Genomic DNA, 14,360 nt, shown 5'->3' on the forward strand with positions numbered 1-14,360 from the left:
AAACACCAGAACACGGTGGGCACCGGCCACTTGCTCTTGTCCAGACGCGTCAGTGCAGGCAGGATGAGGGCTGAACACAAACGTGGTGCAGCGTGGGGGGCCCCGGCCCGGCTGCCATTTTGTGTCACGGGCGGCCACTTGGGGTTGGTTGGGGTTCGCTGCTTTTCTGGGGGCGTTGTTGGGTTTTGGGGGTTCGTTGGGGTTTGTTGGGATTTGTCGGGGTTTAGTTCCCCCCTCTCCTGCCCCGTTACCACCTGCAAGATGTCATTCCTGCAGGCTGAGGGTGCTTTTACGGGAACACTCGAGGCGGGGAATTCCCCCCCGCACCCAAGCATTTGCCTTTTATTATCATTAAGATTTTGGGGCCTGCTTCCCTTGCGGCGCCTCGTGGCACGGAAAAGATGACGTGAAAAGAAGGAAAACGACGTGTTTTTTTACTTTTTACTCCCATTTTATTCTTTTTTAATTTTTAGATTTTTTTTTTTTGATCTTTATGCATTTTTAGTTATTTATTTTCGGACCAACCCCACACGCTCCACCCCTTTAACCCCCCCCCACCCTAAAATTTTTTTTTGGGGGGGGGAGGAGGGGGGTCACGCGCGGCCGCGGCGGGAGGGGGCGCGCGGGCGTGCGCGTACCCGCTTGGGGTGGGGGGGCGTTAGAGGCGGTCGTAGCGGCGCGGGGCGGGGCGGCGCGGGGGGGAGGCGGGCGGGCGGGATTATTATGGGCTGTGGGCGCCGCCGCCGCCGAGGAGCCCAAGATGGAGCTGTCTGCAGTGGGGGAGCGCGTCTTCGCCGCCGAGTCCATCATCAAGCGGCGCATCCGAAAGGTGCGGGGCCGCCGGGCGGGGCGGGGGGGGAGAGGGAGGGAGGGGAGCGCCGCCTGCCTCGGGTCCTTCCCCCGACCCGCTCTCACCATCCTTTATCTCCCCCCCCTTTTATTTTTATTTTACAACCCCCCCCCCCCGTGTTTTTCAGGGGCGCATCGAGTACCTGGTGAAATGGAAGGGCTGGGCCATCAAGTGAGTGCGGGGGGCAGCGCCCCCCCGGGGGGTGCGTGGGGTGTGTGTGGGGGGGGGTGTATGGGGTGTGGGGGGTCCTGGGGGCTCACCCCTTGCCCCTGTCTCGCCGCCCGCCCCGGCAGGTACAGCACCTGGGAGCCCGAGGAGAACATCCTGGACTCGCGCCTCATCGCTGCCTTCGAGCAGAAGTGAGTAGGGCCAGGCCCCGCGGGGTCCCCGGCCGTGGGGTGCCGCAGGGCCGGGGGCGAGCGGGGAGGAAGGGGGCGGCCGCGGCCGTCGCCCCCGCGCTTCCCCCGCTGGGACCCGTTCTAACTTCTCCACCGCTTCGGCTCCCCAAAGGGAACGGGAACGGGAGCTGTACGGGCCCAAGAAGAGAGGACCGAAGCCCAAAACTTTTCTCCTGAAGGTAACTCTCATTTAAATAACTCGGGCCTAGCCCGCCGCCTCGAGACCCCTCGCGGAGCCGTGCCCTTGGAAGGACCGCGCTTCCGCGCGCCCCGCTCGGGGGGGACGCGGGGCCGGCCGCCCGCGGCAGGGGGTAGGGAGGCAGGAGCCCAGCGGGTGCGTGCCTGGCGGGTGCCCCAGCAGGACGCTCGCACACGCGCGGCTGTGCATGGCGAGGCTGCGGTCCCTGCTCCGGAATCCTTTCCCCCCTTTCACGGCCTTCTGCTGCTGTCGCAGTAGCGAGCGAGCCTGCCCCGCTCCCCCCTGCCTTCAGCAGCCTCCGGCCCGTGCCCTGCGACTTTGCAGCGCGCCGAGCGGCTGGGCGGCCGTGGCTGGAGTCCTGCTGCTTGCTGCTCGCGCTCTTCTGATTGCGTTTCGGCGTGTAGGTGCTCCGCGGGAGTCGCGTGGTTTGATCCGTAAGCTGCAGGCTGTTTTTTTTTTGTTTTTTTTTTTTTTTGTTGGGGGGGGGGGGAGGAATGTTTCTGCTCTGTGTAGGATAGCAGCTGGAGCTTGCAGTTGCTCTCTGTCAGACCCTGCGCCTTTGCGAGAAGGTATCGTTGTAGCATCTCTGCCTTCTTGCAGAGAAGAATGACGAAGGGAGTCCTAGTGCAGCTCTCCCCTTAATTTTTTTACTTATTTTTTTAATTCAGAAGCCTGGTAGCTGTGTGACATCTATGCGAGCTTTGTGGATTTATTTGTCCAAAGACAGAACTCCTTGCTTTCCTTCCTTCCCTTCCCCCCCACAACCTCCCCCAACTATCTTGATCACAGACTTCAGATGAACGTAGAAACACAATGCACCTTTGTATGGTTAAGGCACGTAAGGGAATTTGGAGCTTCCCTGGTTTTGATCCAGTATGAAGCCCTGGGACAGCTGGAGTGGACCGTGTAGTAAGGTGTCTCCATCACCGAGTCAATCTGTGGCTTTGAGCAAGTCATTTAGCCTTTGTGCATGTTTCCCCATCTGTGAAACAGGTTAATGCTCTCCTCTTGCTGGCAGCAGCAGCAGCTTTACTCAAGTTAGTGTAGCACTTTAACTGAATGAGCACTGGAAAGAGCGATGAGGGGTAGGGTGTCACCTCTCCTCCGCTTTGAGAGCGCATAACGTAGGAGAAATGCAGGGATGGGCGTATTCTGATGCCCTGAGTAAAACCCAGGGGACAGTGGTAATCCTCCGAAAGTCCAGATGATAGATCTATCCTCCTTCTCTGTCATTTTCCTCTCTTGCTGCTAAGTCTTTCAGTCTGCAGGTACAGAAACTACAAACGTAACCGATGGGTACCACCTCTTAATCTTTGTACGGGGAAACTGGACTAGTTGGTTTTTCTCTTTCTGGCAGTCACGCATTAAATGAAACCCTAGTGTTTAGGGTTCCAACAATGCAGAGGAAAGCTTAAAGGGAAACCACTGGCTTAAAATAGTTCTCTGCTTGAATTAAAAAATTCTGGTATTTGTAACACCTGGCATTGTTCAGTGGTAGAAGAGTGTATTTCTTCTTTGTTTATTCTGTGCTTTTGACTTTACCAGGTATAATCAGTTTCTTTTCTTTTGATTCTGAATGTGTTACGGCAAAATCCATTGCCAATTTTTTGTTCTCATTCAAACAAACAAACAAAAAACAACCACAAAAAAAAAGCAAGGAAAAAGAAAACAACAAAACCCACTCATTCCTCCTCTTCTCCCCTTGCTCTTTAAAACCTCCCAAACTTGGAACCTGAATTATTCAACAGCATCCTTTGAATCACATCCCTGACACGTTTCCGTGGCACATCTTCCTTCTGCCAGCTTCTCAAATGTTACCGAAAACCCGTAGGTTTGTGTAACTGGCATGGTACTTTGGAGAAGGTGGGACGAGATGAGGGGGAAGACGTGCTCTCCTGATGGCTGGTGCCCAGTTGTGCAGGGCAGGGCAGAGCCCCGTTGCTCTCGCTTCGTTTGCAGCTTGGAGAGACAGAGCCGGTGAAACTGCCGGTGCTCCGACTTGCCGTTTTCTTCAACTTCTGATCCTGCCTTAAAAAATAACACCCCAGGCCAGGCAGCGAGAAGTATCCGCGTCTCAGCCAGCTCCATCTGAACTTGTTCGAGCTCTGTTCAGGCAAACCTTGTGCAGCTAGAGAAGCAGCTGGGACCGGCACGCTAGTCAGCCAGTCGTGTTTGCTCCCCGTGCGGCTCGGTCAAATCTTCTGACCTGCTGAAGATGCAGGCGTGGCCTCTGATAACGCCGCAGGGCTGGCGCTGCCGCGGGACGAGCGGGACTCGCCTCTGCCTCGCGCATCGCTAGCGACCTTTTTGGTTCTCGGCTGCAGGATCTCTTGCCAGTGAGAATTTCTGAAGCAGGGGAAGAAATTTGACTCTCGCTTCCCAGAGGGAGTCTTTGGAGTTGGCAGCTAGAACAATATTCTTTTTGATCTGCTGGCTGAACAGATTAGGCCTGGATGGAGTGACGTTTAAGTAGGAGCCTGGCCTAGGACTGCGTTGGTTGACTGGTCTGCCCTCGACTCAGTGGCTTGCTAGGATCTTCCACGTATGTCAGTGCTCGAACTTGGTCTTTTGAGCCTCCAGGAAGGCGTGGAAATACGTGCTCCGATATACCATTGTCCCCTGACCTGTGTGGGTGTTTTAGGTTGCAGGTGGGTATAGGTTTATCCAGGGATTAGTTGTCAAAAGCTGCAGGTAGGCACCCAGGGGGATTTGCAGAAAGCATTCCAGCAGGTTAGAGGCCCACGCCTTGGGAAAAGCTTTGAAAAGCTGCATCTTCAGCCACCTGCTGCCTTTGCGAGCCAGGCTCCCGTTGCAGAGAGCTGCGCAACGCTTGCCCTTTCGACCAGACCGCAGAGGGAAACCACGGGCCGGGCTCTGCGATACCGCCACCAAGATGGCCGGCCCCGTAAGGGACCCCTGCAGATTCCAGCGGCGGAGTTTTTGGGCAGGAAATGGGTCTTTATCCTCTGTATACTAGGGGCAAACTTTCCCACAGCTGAGATCAAGCTTGGCGGGAGGCTGTAATTCTTGGGAGGCTCCTGGTATGCTGCAAGCTTTGTGCCTGGGAAGCAGAGCCCTCGGTCTGGAACGGGCAGCACGGCGCATAAGGCTCTTACCCTCCTGCTTCCGTGTCTGCCAGAAGTCTTCCTTGAGGACAGGTCCTTCAGCTTGAGGGTGGAGTGGCTGCTTGTGCAAGGTTAGAAAGAGATATTAACCGATCGTGCATGCTGTGGTAATCTTCCTCTTCTCCCCGGCTTGGTTTGCTCTTTATATTTTGCTTTTCCCTCGGCACTCCGCTATGAGGAATGCAAAACTCACCAACTAATCTAATAAAGTCTAGCGCGTGCTGTTAAGAGACAGAGCCCGGTCTCCAAGCTCAGTGGGTGGCTAGCAAAGACTCCTGTTCGGGGAGTCCTGTTCGGGGAGTCCTGTTCGGGGAGTCCTGTTCGGTGGCTGTAAATGCACCGGGGGAAAAAGGCTGGAGAAGGTTAATAGGGAGAGAGAGGTAACTGAGAGCAGAGTAAAGGAGAGGCGGGGTGGGGGAGAGGGGGGAAGAAGGGGCAGAGCAGCATGTTGTTCTGTCACTTTGCCCTTCCTTGAACTCTGAAGTTGGAGCTGGGTTTCTTTTGATCTCTTCCCTGTTCGTAAATTATCCCCGAGCGGTTTGAAAACAGCCTGTTCCCCTTTGTAGCATTTTGTTCCCCATCCAGTAGGGAAACTTTAGTTTATGGCAGTGTTGCTTGGGAGAACTATGCTATGAACTGGCTTGCTGTTGCCTTGTCGCTTGGAAGGCTGCAGAAGAAAAAGGGCAATAAAAAGGCAGAATGGCAGCCAGAAAGGGGAAAGAAGAGCTCTTGCAAGTGCCGTTTGGAACAAGGACTGTGGGAATGCAGGTGGAGAATAAAAGACAAAGCAGAACCAGTAACGTGCGGGAGAGCAGCGCTACTATGGTGCAGCAGTGGTACGGGAGATCACTCGATTTTGAAATAATTAACGAGAAATCTGTTGCCTTGCAATCTGGAAGGAAAACAAAAAAAGGCCTTGCGAAGGTTTTGATACGAGTCAGGTAAGCAAGCCTTCACAAAGCACGTGTCGGTGTACGTGCTTGTGCGCCTCAGCGCGTTAAGGGAATGAATGAACAAATATGCTCGCTGGGCCTCAAGGGACATTTATTCAGAAATAGTAGGGAACAAGGGAGATAATAGTAGTTCCCAGAGGCAATGGGAAAGAGCCGTACAAGCTAAATAAAGGTGATACATATCCCAAAAGGGAAGCGGGGGGAAGGGAAGCGATCCCAGCAATTGCCTCGCTCTCGTGACAGAGCACTGCAGCAAGCCTCCAGAAGCTGCCTCCTGATGTAGGCTGAGCTGTAAGCAGGGAGCGAATTACTTCATGTACGTGCTGAGTACTTCTTCAGCGGTGAGCAAATCCTGCGGGTGAACGCAGCCAGACCCAGCGAGGTAGTTCCCATTTGGAAAAGTTCTCGGTTGAGTAACAGCCCGGTGACGCGTCCGAGAGGATGGAACAGGTTCGTTTTCAAAGGCTTGGTGTTCGTACAGCTCTTGAGCGTGATAGAGTAACGCACCTGTAACAGGGAGAGGTACGTTTCCAGCAGCTAAACCTGAACGCTGAGTCTCCTGGAAACGGCAGGTGCACGTTACTTGAAGTTGGAAGCAAGAGAAGGAAATGACCGAGCCCAGAAAACGCCCTGTGCTCTGCAGGGAAGGGACCGGAGTTTGTGTAGTTGATGCCTGAATAAACCTGATCCTGCAGTAGGAATATGGAGCTTCGCAAGTGAGAGAGGGCTGAGGGGGCTGGTCTTAGATAGAGCATCCGATACTATTTTCCTTGAAACCTTACCTGGAGAAACAAGCTCAAGGTAGCCTGCAGATTTGCATATTGTTCTTTGGAACTGGTGTTGAAGCTGGGCACTGGGAGCAGCAGCGTAGCACCTGGGGAGCTCCCAGCTTACCCTGTCTCTTAACAGTTTGGCCAAGGAGGTCAACGGTTCCTGTAGTCTGCGTGGAGAGCACCAAAACTGGAATTTAATGAATGCAGAGAGCTGAAACATGAGTTATGAAGAAGTGCCCCAGAAGTAACTGGAAACGCAGGCACACAGTAAATGAAGGAGACCTGCTTGTCGTGGCACACTGGGAGAGTCGTAGGCATGGAGCAATGCTGGGTGCTAGCTGCTCTGTAAGCACAAAGCAAAGCCAGATCTCTGTCAAGACAGGACAGGAGCTGATTCATGTGCACAGACAGAAAACATGACAGCAGCAGGACTTTGGAAGTGGCCAAGCAGCGACGCTCCCAGCATTACCGTTTTTCTTTTCCCATGGTTGATGGGAAACTTCACCGAGAAATTTGGGGTGTAGAAGGCATCCGCGGGTGTTTGTGATGGCTTCCTCTAAACCAGGGGGTGGTGGGGGAATAAGGTGTGCTGCTGCTTTCTCAGGTGGGTAATGGGAGGCAGCCTTGTGAGCCAGCCACACTCAGAGTCTGCTCTGCGGGGCACGGAGCAGGCAGAGCCCCTCGGTGTGAGGCGTGGTTGTTGCCAGCGAGTTCATCTAGAAGACATGCAGCAGGAGAGGCCCTGAAGGATGTCTGTGTGTCTGGCTTCCTGGTCCCGTGTTTTGGAACAGGACGTTGTGTCGCACTTTGCTATCCACTAAGCGGTGGTAAACTGGCGAGAAGCCCAAAGCATAAGAGCAGCAGTGCTGGAAGGGCTGTCTGCTTTTGGGGAAGGAAGAATAAAGTTCCAAATCCAGTCCGTGCTGGTATGTAACGTCGGAAAGCAAACTGCAGCTTTTTGTCCTGGTGTCTGCCATCTGCTTCAGAGGGACCTGTGAAGAGGAGGAGCGAGGACTGCCCTAAATGTGCGTCTGTCTGTGCCTGTGCCCTTCTGAAGGGGTCTCCACGTCATGGATGGTTGGGGTAAGAGCACGGAGAGTTGAGGGAATTCATCCAGAGCTGCTGCTATGCTCCAGCCCGTTGGATGCCTGAGACAGAACCATGTCTATCCATTTTCTGAACTGTTTTGGGTGTGGAGTGATGAGTGAGGCTGAATCCCTGGTGCGGGTGAACCTTCAGTCTGCATACATACGGCAGGGGAAGGAGGCCTCATCCTTGCAGTCCTCTTACAGCCAGGATGTAAGGAGAACTGCAGGGAACGACCCAGCATTAGCTGGGAAGGAACAAAATGTCTTCACGTCCCCGCTCCCTGCTCGTTCAAGGTCTGTGGTTTGTGTTGGGACCTCGGTGGGAGGCGAAGGGGCACAGGGTGACAGTGGAGCTCTCTGGGGACGCGGGCCCAGGGCTCTGAGCTCATTGTGCAAGAGCAGGCCTGGGCCCCTTGCTTAGATCTGTTAGATTGCTGCCTTTACAAGAACATTTTTTTCCCCAGGCGTTTCTTCGGTAGGAGGCACAGCCTGCAGGGTGACAAAGGAGATGGTGTTGGGAGTGCTTAAGCTCTTAGCTGGCAGGCGGCCATCCCGATCTTGGCTTGCGTGAGGGGGCAACCGGAGAGAAAAGTTGGGGAAGAAAAGCAGCTGTCTCGTAGCACTGCAGTTCTGGTTGTGCCCACGAGATGGGGAAAGCTGCTCGCTAGACGGGTAACGGGAGAGGGGGCTCTCCCCATCAACCTGTGGGTTGCTTCTGCCTGTGGCCACCACTGAGGGGGGATGAGGACGGGGTTGAAATTGCTCGTGTCGCTCTGATTCATGAACCAGGGCACTGTCTCCAAGGGACAGAAGAGCTTAGAAGTCTTGTTCCTCTGCCCTGGCTATTGGAGGGCTGGCGCCAGGCAGTTAAGCCGGTGTTGCTCCTGCTGTTTCACTAACAGCTTTAAAAAAGGTATGGTGTTCAAAAGGACAAAGCAGCGTCTTCCTTGGAGATGCAGTTAAACTTCGCTCGAGCTCCAGCTTGCCTCATCTCCGGCTTTGAACATCGGACCTTGTTCACACAGCAGAACAGGGATCAGCAGCCTGCCCGTGGTCTCGAGTTAAAAATTAAGCTTCGGGTCTCTGCGTTTCTTGTGCTTGGCAAAGACAACTTCATCAGACCACCCTCGCCCACCTCCATCTTTGTTTCTCAAGACCTGCCGTGCTTAGTGGAAGAGCAGATACGTCTCGTTGTGGGAGGGGAAAAGCAAACTGGATGTAGTACTCTCTGCTTCCCCCTCATCTCCTGCTTATTTCCAGAGGACAAGGTGCAGCCCCCTCTCTTGAGACTGGATTTTAGTTTGGGACGCTCACTCGGTGGCAGGCTGGGGACAGAACTGGGAATCTGGCACCGAAAGTGGGAGCTCATGCCGACAGAGCTGCGTTTTTGGGGCAGGGGGGTTCCAGGCCCAGATCACCGGTGGGTTCGAGGGGAGGTGGTATGGCTGTCTGGTTGTCATTAGTGTGTGACATGGCATTGCTGTTCGGCGCCTGGCTTGAGAAGTGGCTGCATTTAGGCTACCTCTCTGACCCTGTTTTTTTTTTTTTCTCTCTCCCCACCACCGCAGGCTCGGGCCCAAGCGGAGGCCCTCCACATTGGGGATGTACACTTTTCTGTCAAGCCTGGTTCTAGCACCTCGTCTCCAAGCTCCACTCCAGCGCCGCGGTGCACCGGCTCAAGAAAGACATCCGGCGATGCCACCGCATGTCCCGGCGCCCCCTGCCTCGCCCGGACCCCCAAAACGGGGGGAGCGTGGGTGGCGGGGCCGGCATCCGTCCTCCCGTCTCGCCCTTCTCGGAGACCGTCCGCATCATTAACCGCAAGGTGAAGCCCCGCGAGCCCAAGCGCAGCCGCATCATCCTCAACCTCAAAGTCATTGACAAAGGTGGCAAGCCGGCCAACGGGACCGGGGGGGCCCTGGCTCGGCCCAAGATCCCGTCCCGAAACCGCGTCATCGGCAAGAGCAAAAAGTTCAGCGAGAGCGTCCTCCGCACCCAGATCCGCCACATGAAGTTCGGCGGCTTCTCGCTCTACAACAAGCCGTCCGCCGCGCCCGCCCCCTCCCTGGAGGGCAAAGGGGAGGCCGAAGGTTCCCAGGCGGCCTCCTGCGGGCTCATGATGGGCTCCACCCCGTACGATGCCCCCAGCTCCAGCTCCTCCGGCTGCCCGTCGCCCGCCCCCCACTCCTCGTCCGACCCAGATGATTCCCCTCCCAAGCTGCTTCCCGAGACCCTCAGCCCGGCCATCCCCGACTGGCGCGAGTCGGAGGTCCTCGACCTCTCCATCCCACCCGAGTCAGCTGCCACCAGCAAGCGTTCTCCCCCGGGAGGCTGCGGCGGGGGGCAGACGCCCTCCTTGTCCCTTTCTTCTTCCGAGCCGGAGCAGGAGGCCGGCGACTGGCGTCCCGAGATGTCCCCTTGCTCTAACGTGGTGGTCACGGATGTCACCAGCAACCTCCTCACGGTCACCATCAAGGAGTTCTGCAACGCGGAGGATTTCGAGAAGGTGGCGGCGGCGGCGGGCGGCGGGGGAGGCGGCAGCAAGTGAGCGAGCCAGGTCCCCCTGCTCCAGGGGCGTGGGGGGAGCTCTACCTGCGAGAAGTCGTGGTGTGAATGGCTGTCCTTGGTTCTCTCCTTCTCCCCTGCGCTGTCCCTCGTCCCTCACGGCCGCCCTTCCTCCTCCTCCTCCTCCTCCCCTCCTGCCCGGAGGCTGGAGTGCTGTGCTGTGGGGGGAGCGGGAGGCGGAGGAGGCGGTGGTGGGGCCGGGGAGTGGTTGTTTGTCCTTGAGTGTGGTGTCGTCCAACCGGCGGTGGGGCCTTTGGGGCTGAGCGTATGCCTGCGCCTGTGGGGAAGCCGCTCTTCCCCCTCTTCCCCCTTCCATCTTCGACAAAAACTGCAGAGGAGCTCCGCAGCCTTGAGGGGTGGACGGAAGAGGACTGGAGCCCCCACCCCCTGAGCCTTCCCCCCCCGAGGTGCGTGCAGTCTCTTCCATTCCTCTATTTCCCCCTCGCCACGACGCCGATCCTACCGTCCTCGCCCTCCTTGGCCCGCGGCCTGGATCCGCCATCTCCTGGGCTGCGGTGGTGGCTCCAGGTGCCCCAGGACAAGGAGGAGAGGGGCGTGAGGTGAAGCGCCGTGCCTGGAAGGTGCTGGTGACAAAGCTGGGGCCGTGGGGCTGCCCCACGCCGCAAACCGTCCCACGTTGGCTTCCCCTTCCCTCTAACTATTGGTGCTACCTTGGCAGTTGTACGGCCGCTTTCAGGTGGCCTGCTCCCTCCTCCTCCTCCTGCATCTTCCGACTTGCTCAGCCTTGCAGGGGGGAGAGGGAAGAGAAGAGGAGCCTGCTTCCAGCCAGGACCTTCCTCCTGGCGTTCGTCACTTGCACTTGCCTGGGGGAGAGGGCATGAAATGTCCCTCCCCCCCCCCCGGCCCTTCTGTGGTGGGAGCGGGAGTTCGGCCGTGCGTCCGTCCCGCAGCCGGGGAGGAGAGGCGCTGACAGGGCTGCTCTCCTGCCTCCTGCATGAGCTTCCCCTCGACCTTTCCGCTCCCCCCTGCTCCCTCAGAGGGAAGGGAGGACGCCGAGGTGGGCGGCTTGCTCTTCCCGCTTCCTTTCCTCTCTCCTTTCTCTGCCGAGAGCGGCCTGGAAGAGGGCTCCCCCCTGTCATTTCGGGATCTGAAAGGGCCCGTACAACTGTCAACCAAAGGTGCTGACAAGAAATAACTGTCTCTCTCGCATCAGAAGCACGTGTGCTGGTTCTCTTCCCCTGAGAGCACCCCGGGTCGATCTACAAATCCCTTCTCTTTGTCCCTTGCAAGTAGGAGCAAGCGAGGACCCGTAGCTGGCCCTTCTCTTCCCCACAGCTCCCTCTTTCCCCGACCACCCTTGTTCGTGTCCAGAGCAGGCTCTCTCCTTCTCCTGCCTCTTCTGGCTTGCTCGACTCCGTGTCAGCCGTAGGCTTGACGGTGAGATGCCGCTCCTTTGCTCTCCCTTCTCCCCCTCCTTGCGTGTGGCCGGGCTGTGGGGACAAGGCGAAGAGGTGCTGACGGATCGACCCGTGGGAGAGCCTCGCCTCTCAGCCCCGTCCCCGGGATGGGGCCCAGGGGTTTTACCTCTACATACATGGTGCGGAGGTGGAAAAGGGTGGGGGAAGGAAATTCCCTTCTGCGGGAGGATGCTCGGGAGCTCCCCCCTTGGCACACCTCTTCCTTTTCCTTTCCTCGTTTTAAGAGCTCAGTGGACGCTTTGGGGATGCGGTCGCATTCACGGCTGAAGCTTAGGGGCAGGGAGAAGGAGACTTCCCCGATCCATTCGCCAAGCTAAGGCTTCCTATAACTCGTTGGACTCGTGTGCGTGTCTGTATTAATACCTGCCTGTATTCTTTGTGTCTTTACTTTTGCATCTTTCCTGTGCCTGGCACACCCGGGGATCCCTTATTTTAGCATAGCCTATCCATGCGACTGCAGCTTCAAAGATTGTAGTTCTAGGGAAAAGCTCTTCGGGAAATAGCAGGGAGATCTCTCTCTTATTCCCCTTCTAAACAACAACAAAAAACTCAACTATTTGGAGGCTGCAGGATAAGAGGAGCTTCTTTGTGGGGTGGATGCAAACTGGCCAGTCACTTTAGGTTGTTCAGTTGCTGTTTGGTGTGCGCGTGGTGATGTGTTTCGTTTTGTGGTAATGAGGTTCTGAAAAACAAACAAACAAACAAACTGAAGCGTTTAAGCGGGAGATAAAAGGGAACTTTAATAGGAAACTCTTGATGTGTTTTGGCCAAGACGTGTTCGCTTGGCAGAATTCTTTTCCCCAGTGTCTCTTGTACGGTGTTCTTTGGGGGCGGGGGGCAGGAATTGTTTAATCGAAGGGTTTTTGCCTTTCTCCAGAGTGACAAGCAAGGGGACTGTCTGTGAAGAGCAAAACAGTGGGTCGTTGTAGGGAATACTCCGCGAGGACCTTCTTCCTGTGGTGAGGAGACGGGGAGGGCTTCTTGTGGCAGAGGAACTCGTGCGGTAGATCCCCTCTGTGGAGGAAGAAAGGAGTACGATCCGGCTTGCAGACACAGCTCGACCGCTTGCGTGACGCATCTCCCCCCGGGGGGGGGGGGGGGGGGGGTCACCAGGTGGGAACCAAACCCTGAACCTCTGGATCTGAAACAAAGATCCCGTGCTCTTTTCGGGTTAGGTCTGCTAACCCGAAGGCAGCGGCAGCCTCAAAAGTTCCCTCAGGTGGACGAGCCGCTTGGGGCTGACTAACCGACCTTCGTATTCACGTGGGTTACGCTCCCCCTCTGAAATTTTTGCCCATGCTCTGTAACGGAGATGGGAGGAAAAGATCTCTCCGTGCCCTTTAGGAGGGGCATGGGGTGGAGGGAGGAGTTTATTTGAAAGTATCCCCTTCCCTTCCCCGTAACCCCTAGAAAAACAAAAAAAAAAAAACAGGGAGATAATTCTCTGTGTCTGTGCCATGTTTGTTCTCTTGTTGTTGTGTTTTTAGAGGAGATTTTATGATGGAGTGGAAAAAGTGAAATGATTAGTTTTGCATAAAAAAAGAAAAGCTTAAAAAAAATTTCTACAGGGAGAGAGAGAGCGCGAGAGAGCGAGAGAGAGCGAGTTTAAAAATGAATAATAAATGCAGTGATTGCACAAACTGTAGTGGTTTTAGATGGTCCTTAGAGAAAAGAGTATTTTGTAGTATCGAAGCATGTGTGTCTGGGATGGTGTTTGGCTTGCTTGAACTGGAGGGAAAGGCATTCTTGGGACTGAGCAGCGACCTGGCTGAAAAGGCAAGTTGCGTGTTGGAGGAACCCTGTCTGCAAACCCTTCCCGTCCTTGCCTCCCAGGTGTCGGAGTGAGTTCCCTTCCCTCCCATCCCTCTCCTGTGAGCTAAGGTGGAGTCTCCAAATGGTTTTTTCCCCGGCCTTCAGCAACGGCCGGCCCTCGTTCTGCCCGAGCGCGGGCCAGGCCCGCGACACGGAAACAGTTGACTTAACTTTGCATGCACAGCAAGCTGCTAGATTTGGGGTGGGCACGTACCTTCCCTGCCAAGTCGCCGTCTCTTCTCCTTTCCCTCCCCCGAGCCCACGCGGGATTAAACCCCGCGGGGGCTCACCTCCCGGGAAGCAGACTCGCCCTCCCCTCCTTTTAGGGTCTCTGAGCTTTGCCCGGTGCCACTTTTCACGCAGGATTCACCCCATCGGGACGGAGAACCGAGCCCCAGCCGCCTGTAGTGCGGCGTCCCCGCTCTGGCTGCAGCCAGACCTTCGGGGGCGGGTGAAGGCGCTGCCTCGTGCGCTCAGAAGTCTTTGCCGAGAGGCGTGCCCTCTTCTCCAGGCTCCGGGGAGGCGAGAGGAGGGCCCCGACGGGATTTTGCTCGAGCAGCGCTGCAATCTTCCTCTCGGCGGTGGCAGGCGACGGATGTACCGACGCCTCCCACAGCCTCTGCTGTCCTCGGGAGCTTCCTCTTCTCTCTCTCTCCCTCCCTACCCGTCGAGGTCTCTCAGTGCTTCCCGCAGCCTTCGGCTCGGAGCGGCAGCCTCCCGTCTCGTGCTCTCTTCCCTCCTCGCCGAGCAGAGCGGGACTAGGGAGGCGTGAAGCCGATGAGATGTGCGAGCTCCTTTCGGGGTGGAAAACAGAGAAAATAGGCTGTGGTGAGCAGGCCCGGCTGTGGTGAGCCACGGCTCGATTTCTGTTTTCGGAGGCGCGTTTCTCCACGTCTCCCCTCACCGACCTTCCCAGGGAGATTTATGAAATAATAATAATGAAATAACGAAACCCGATCCTGCTCTTTACCAGGTAGGAGCTGTCTCTGAGCTGAGTCTTCCTAGGGATTTCACTCCCTTTCCCAGCCCCTCTTTGTAGAGGAGGTTTCGGCAGCTCCCGGTGCCTGGAGGTGACCACCTCTTTGGGGGCCTCCTGGCAGAAGAGGAAAAGCTTTCTCGGGGCTCTGCCGTGTGCTGGGGGTGCTGTCCCAAGTGTCC

General features: G+C 56.4%; 1 protein-coding gene across 1 annotated transcript; it reads left to right on the forward strand.

Annotated features, from left to right (window-relative positions):
- The first annotated feature begins 726 nt into the window (after nt 1–726).
- Nucleotides 727–13,450, forward strand: CBX6 (chromobox 6). The gene is given in 7 exon segments (XM_035551806.2): nt 727–829; nt 978–1,021; nt 1,144–1,209; nt 1,361–1,427; nt 8,955–9,030; nt 9,033–9,930; nt 12,268–13,450. Coding segments are annotated over 7 exon segments (1,272 nt in total). The 5' UTR covers nt 727–760; the 3' UTR covers nt 12,320–13,450.
- The last annotated feature ends 910 nt before the right edge of the window (nt 13,451–14,360 follow it).

Source organism: Cygnus atratus, chromosome 1 (assembly GCF_013377495.2).
Source record: "Cygnus atratus isolate AKBS03 ecotype Queensland, Australia chromosome 1, CAtr_DNAZoo_HiC_assembly, whole genome shotgun sequence".
NCBI classification, from domain to species: domain Eukaryota; kingdom Metazoa; phylum Chordata; class Aves; order Anseriformes; family Anatidae; genus Cygnus; species Cygnus atratus.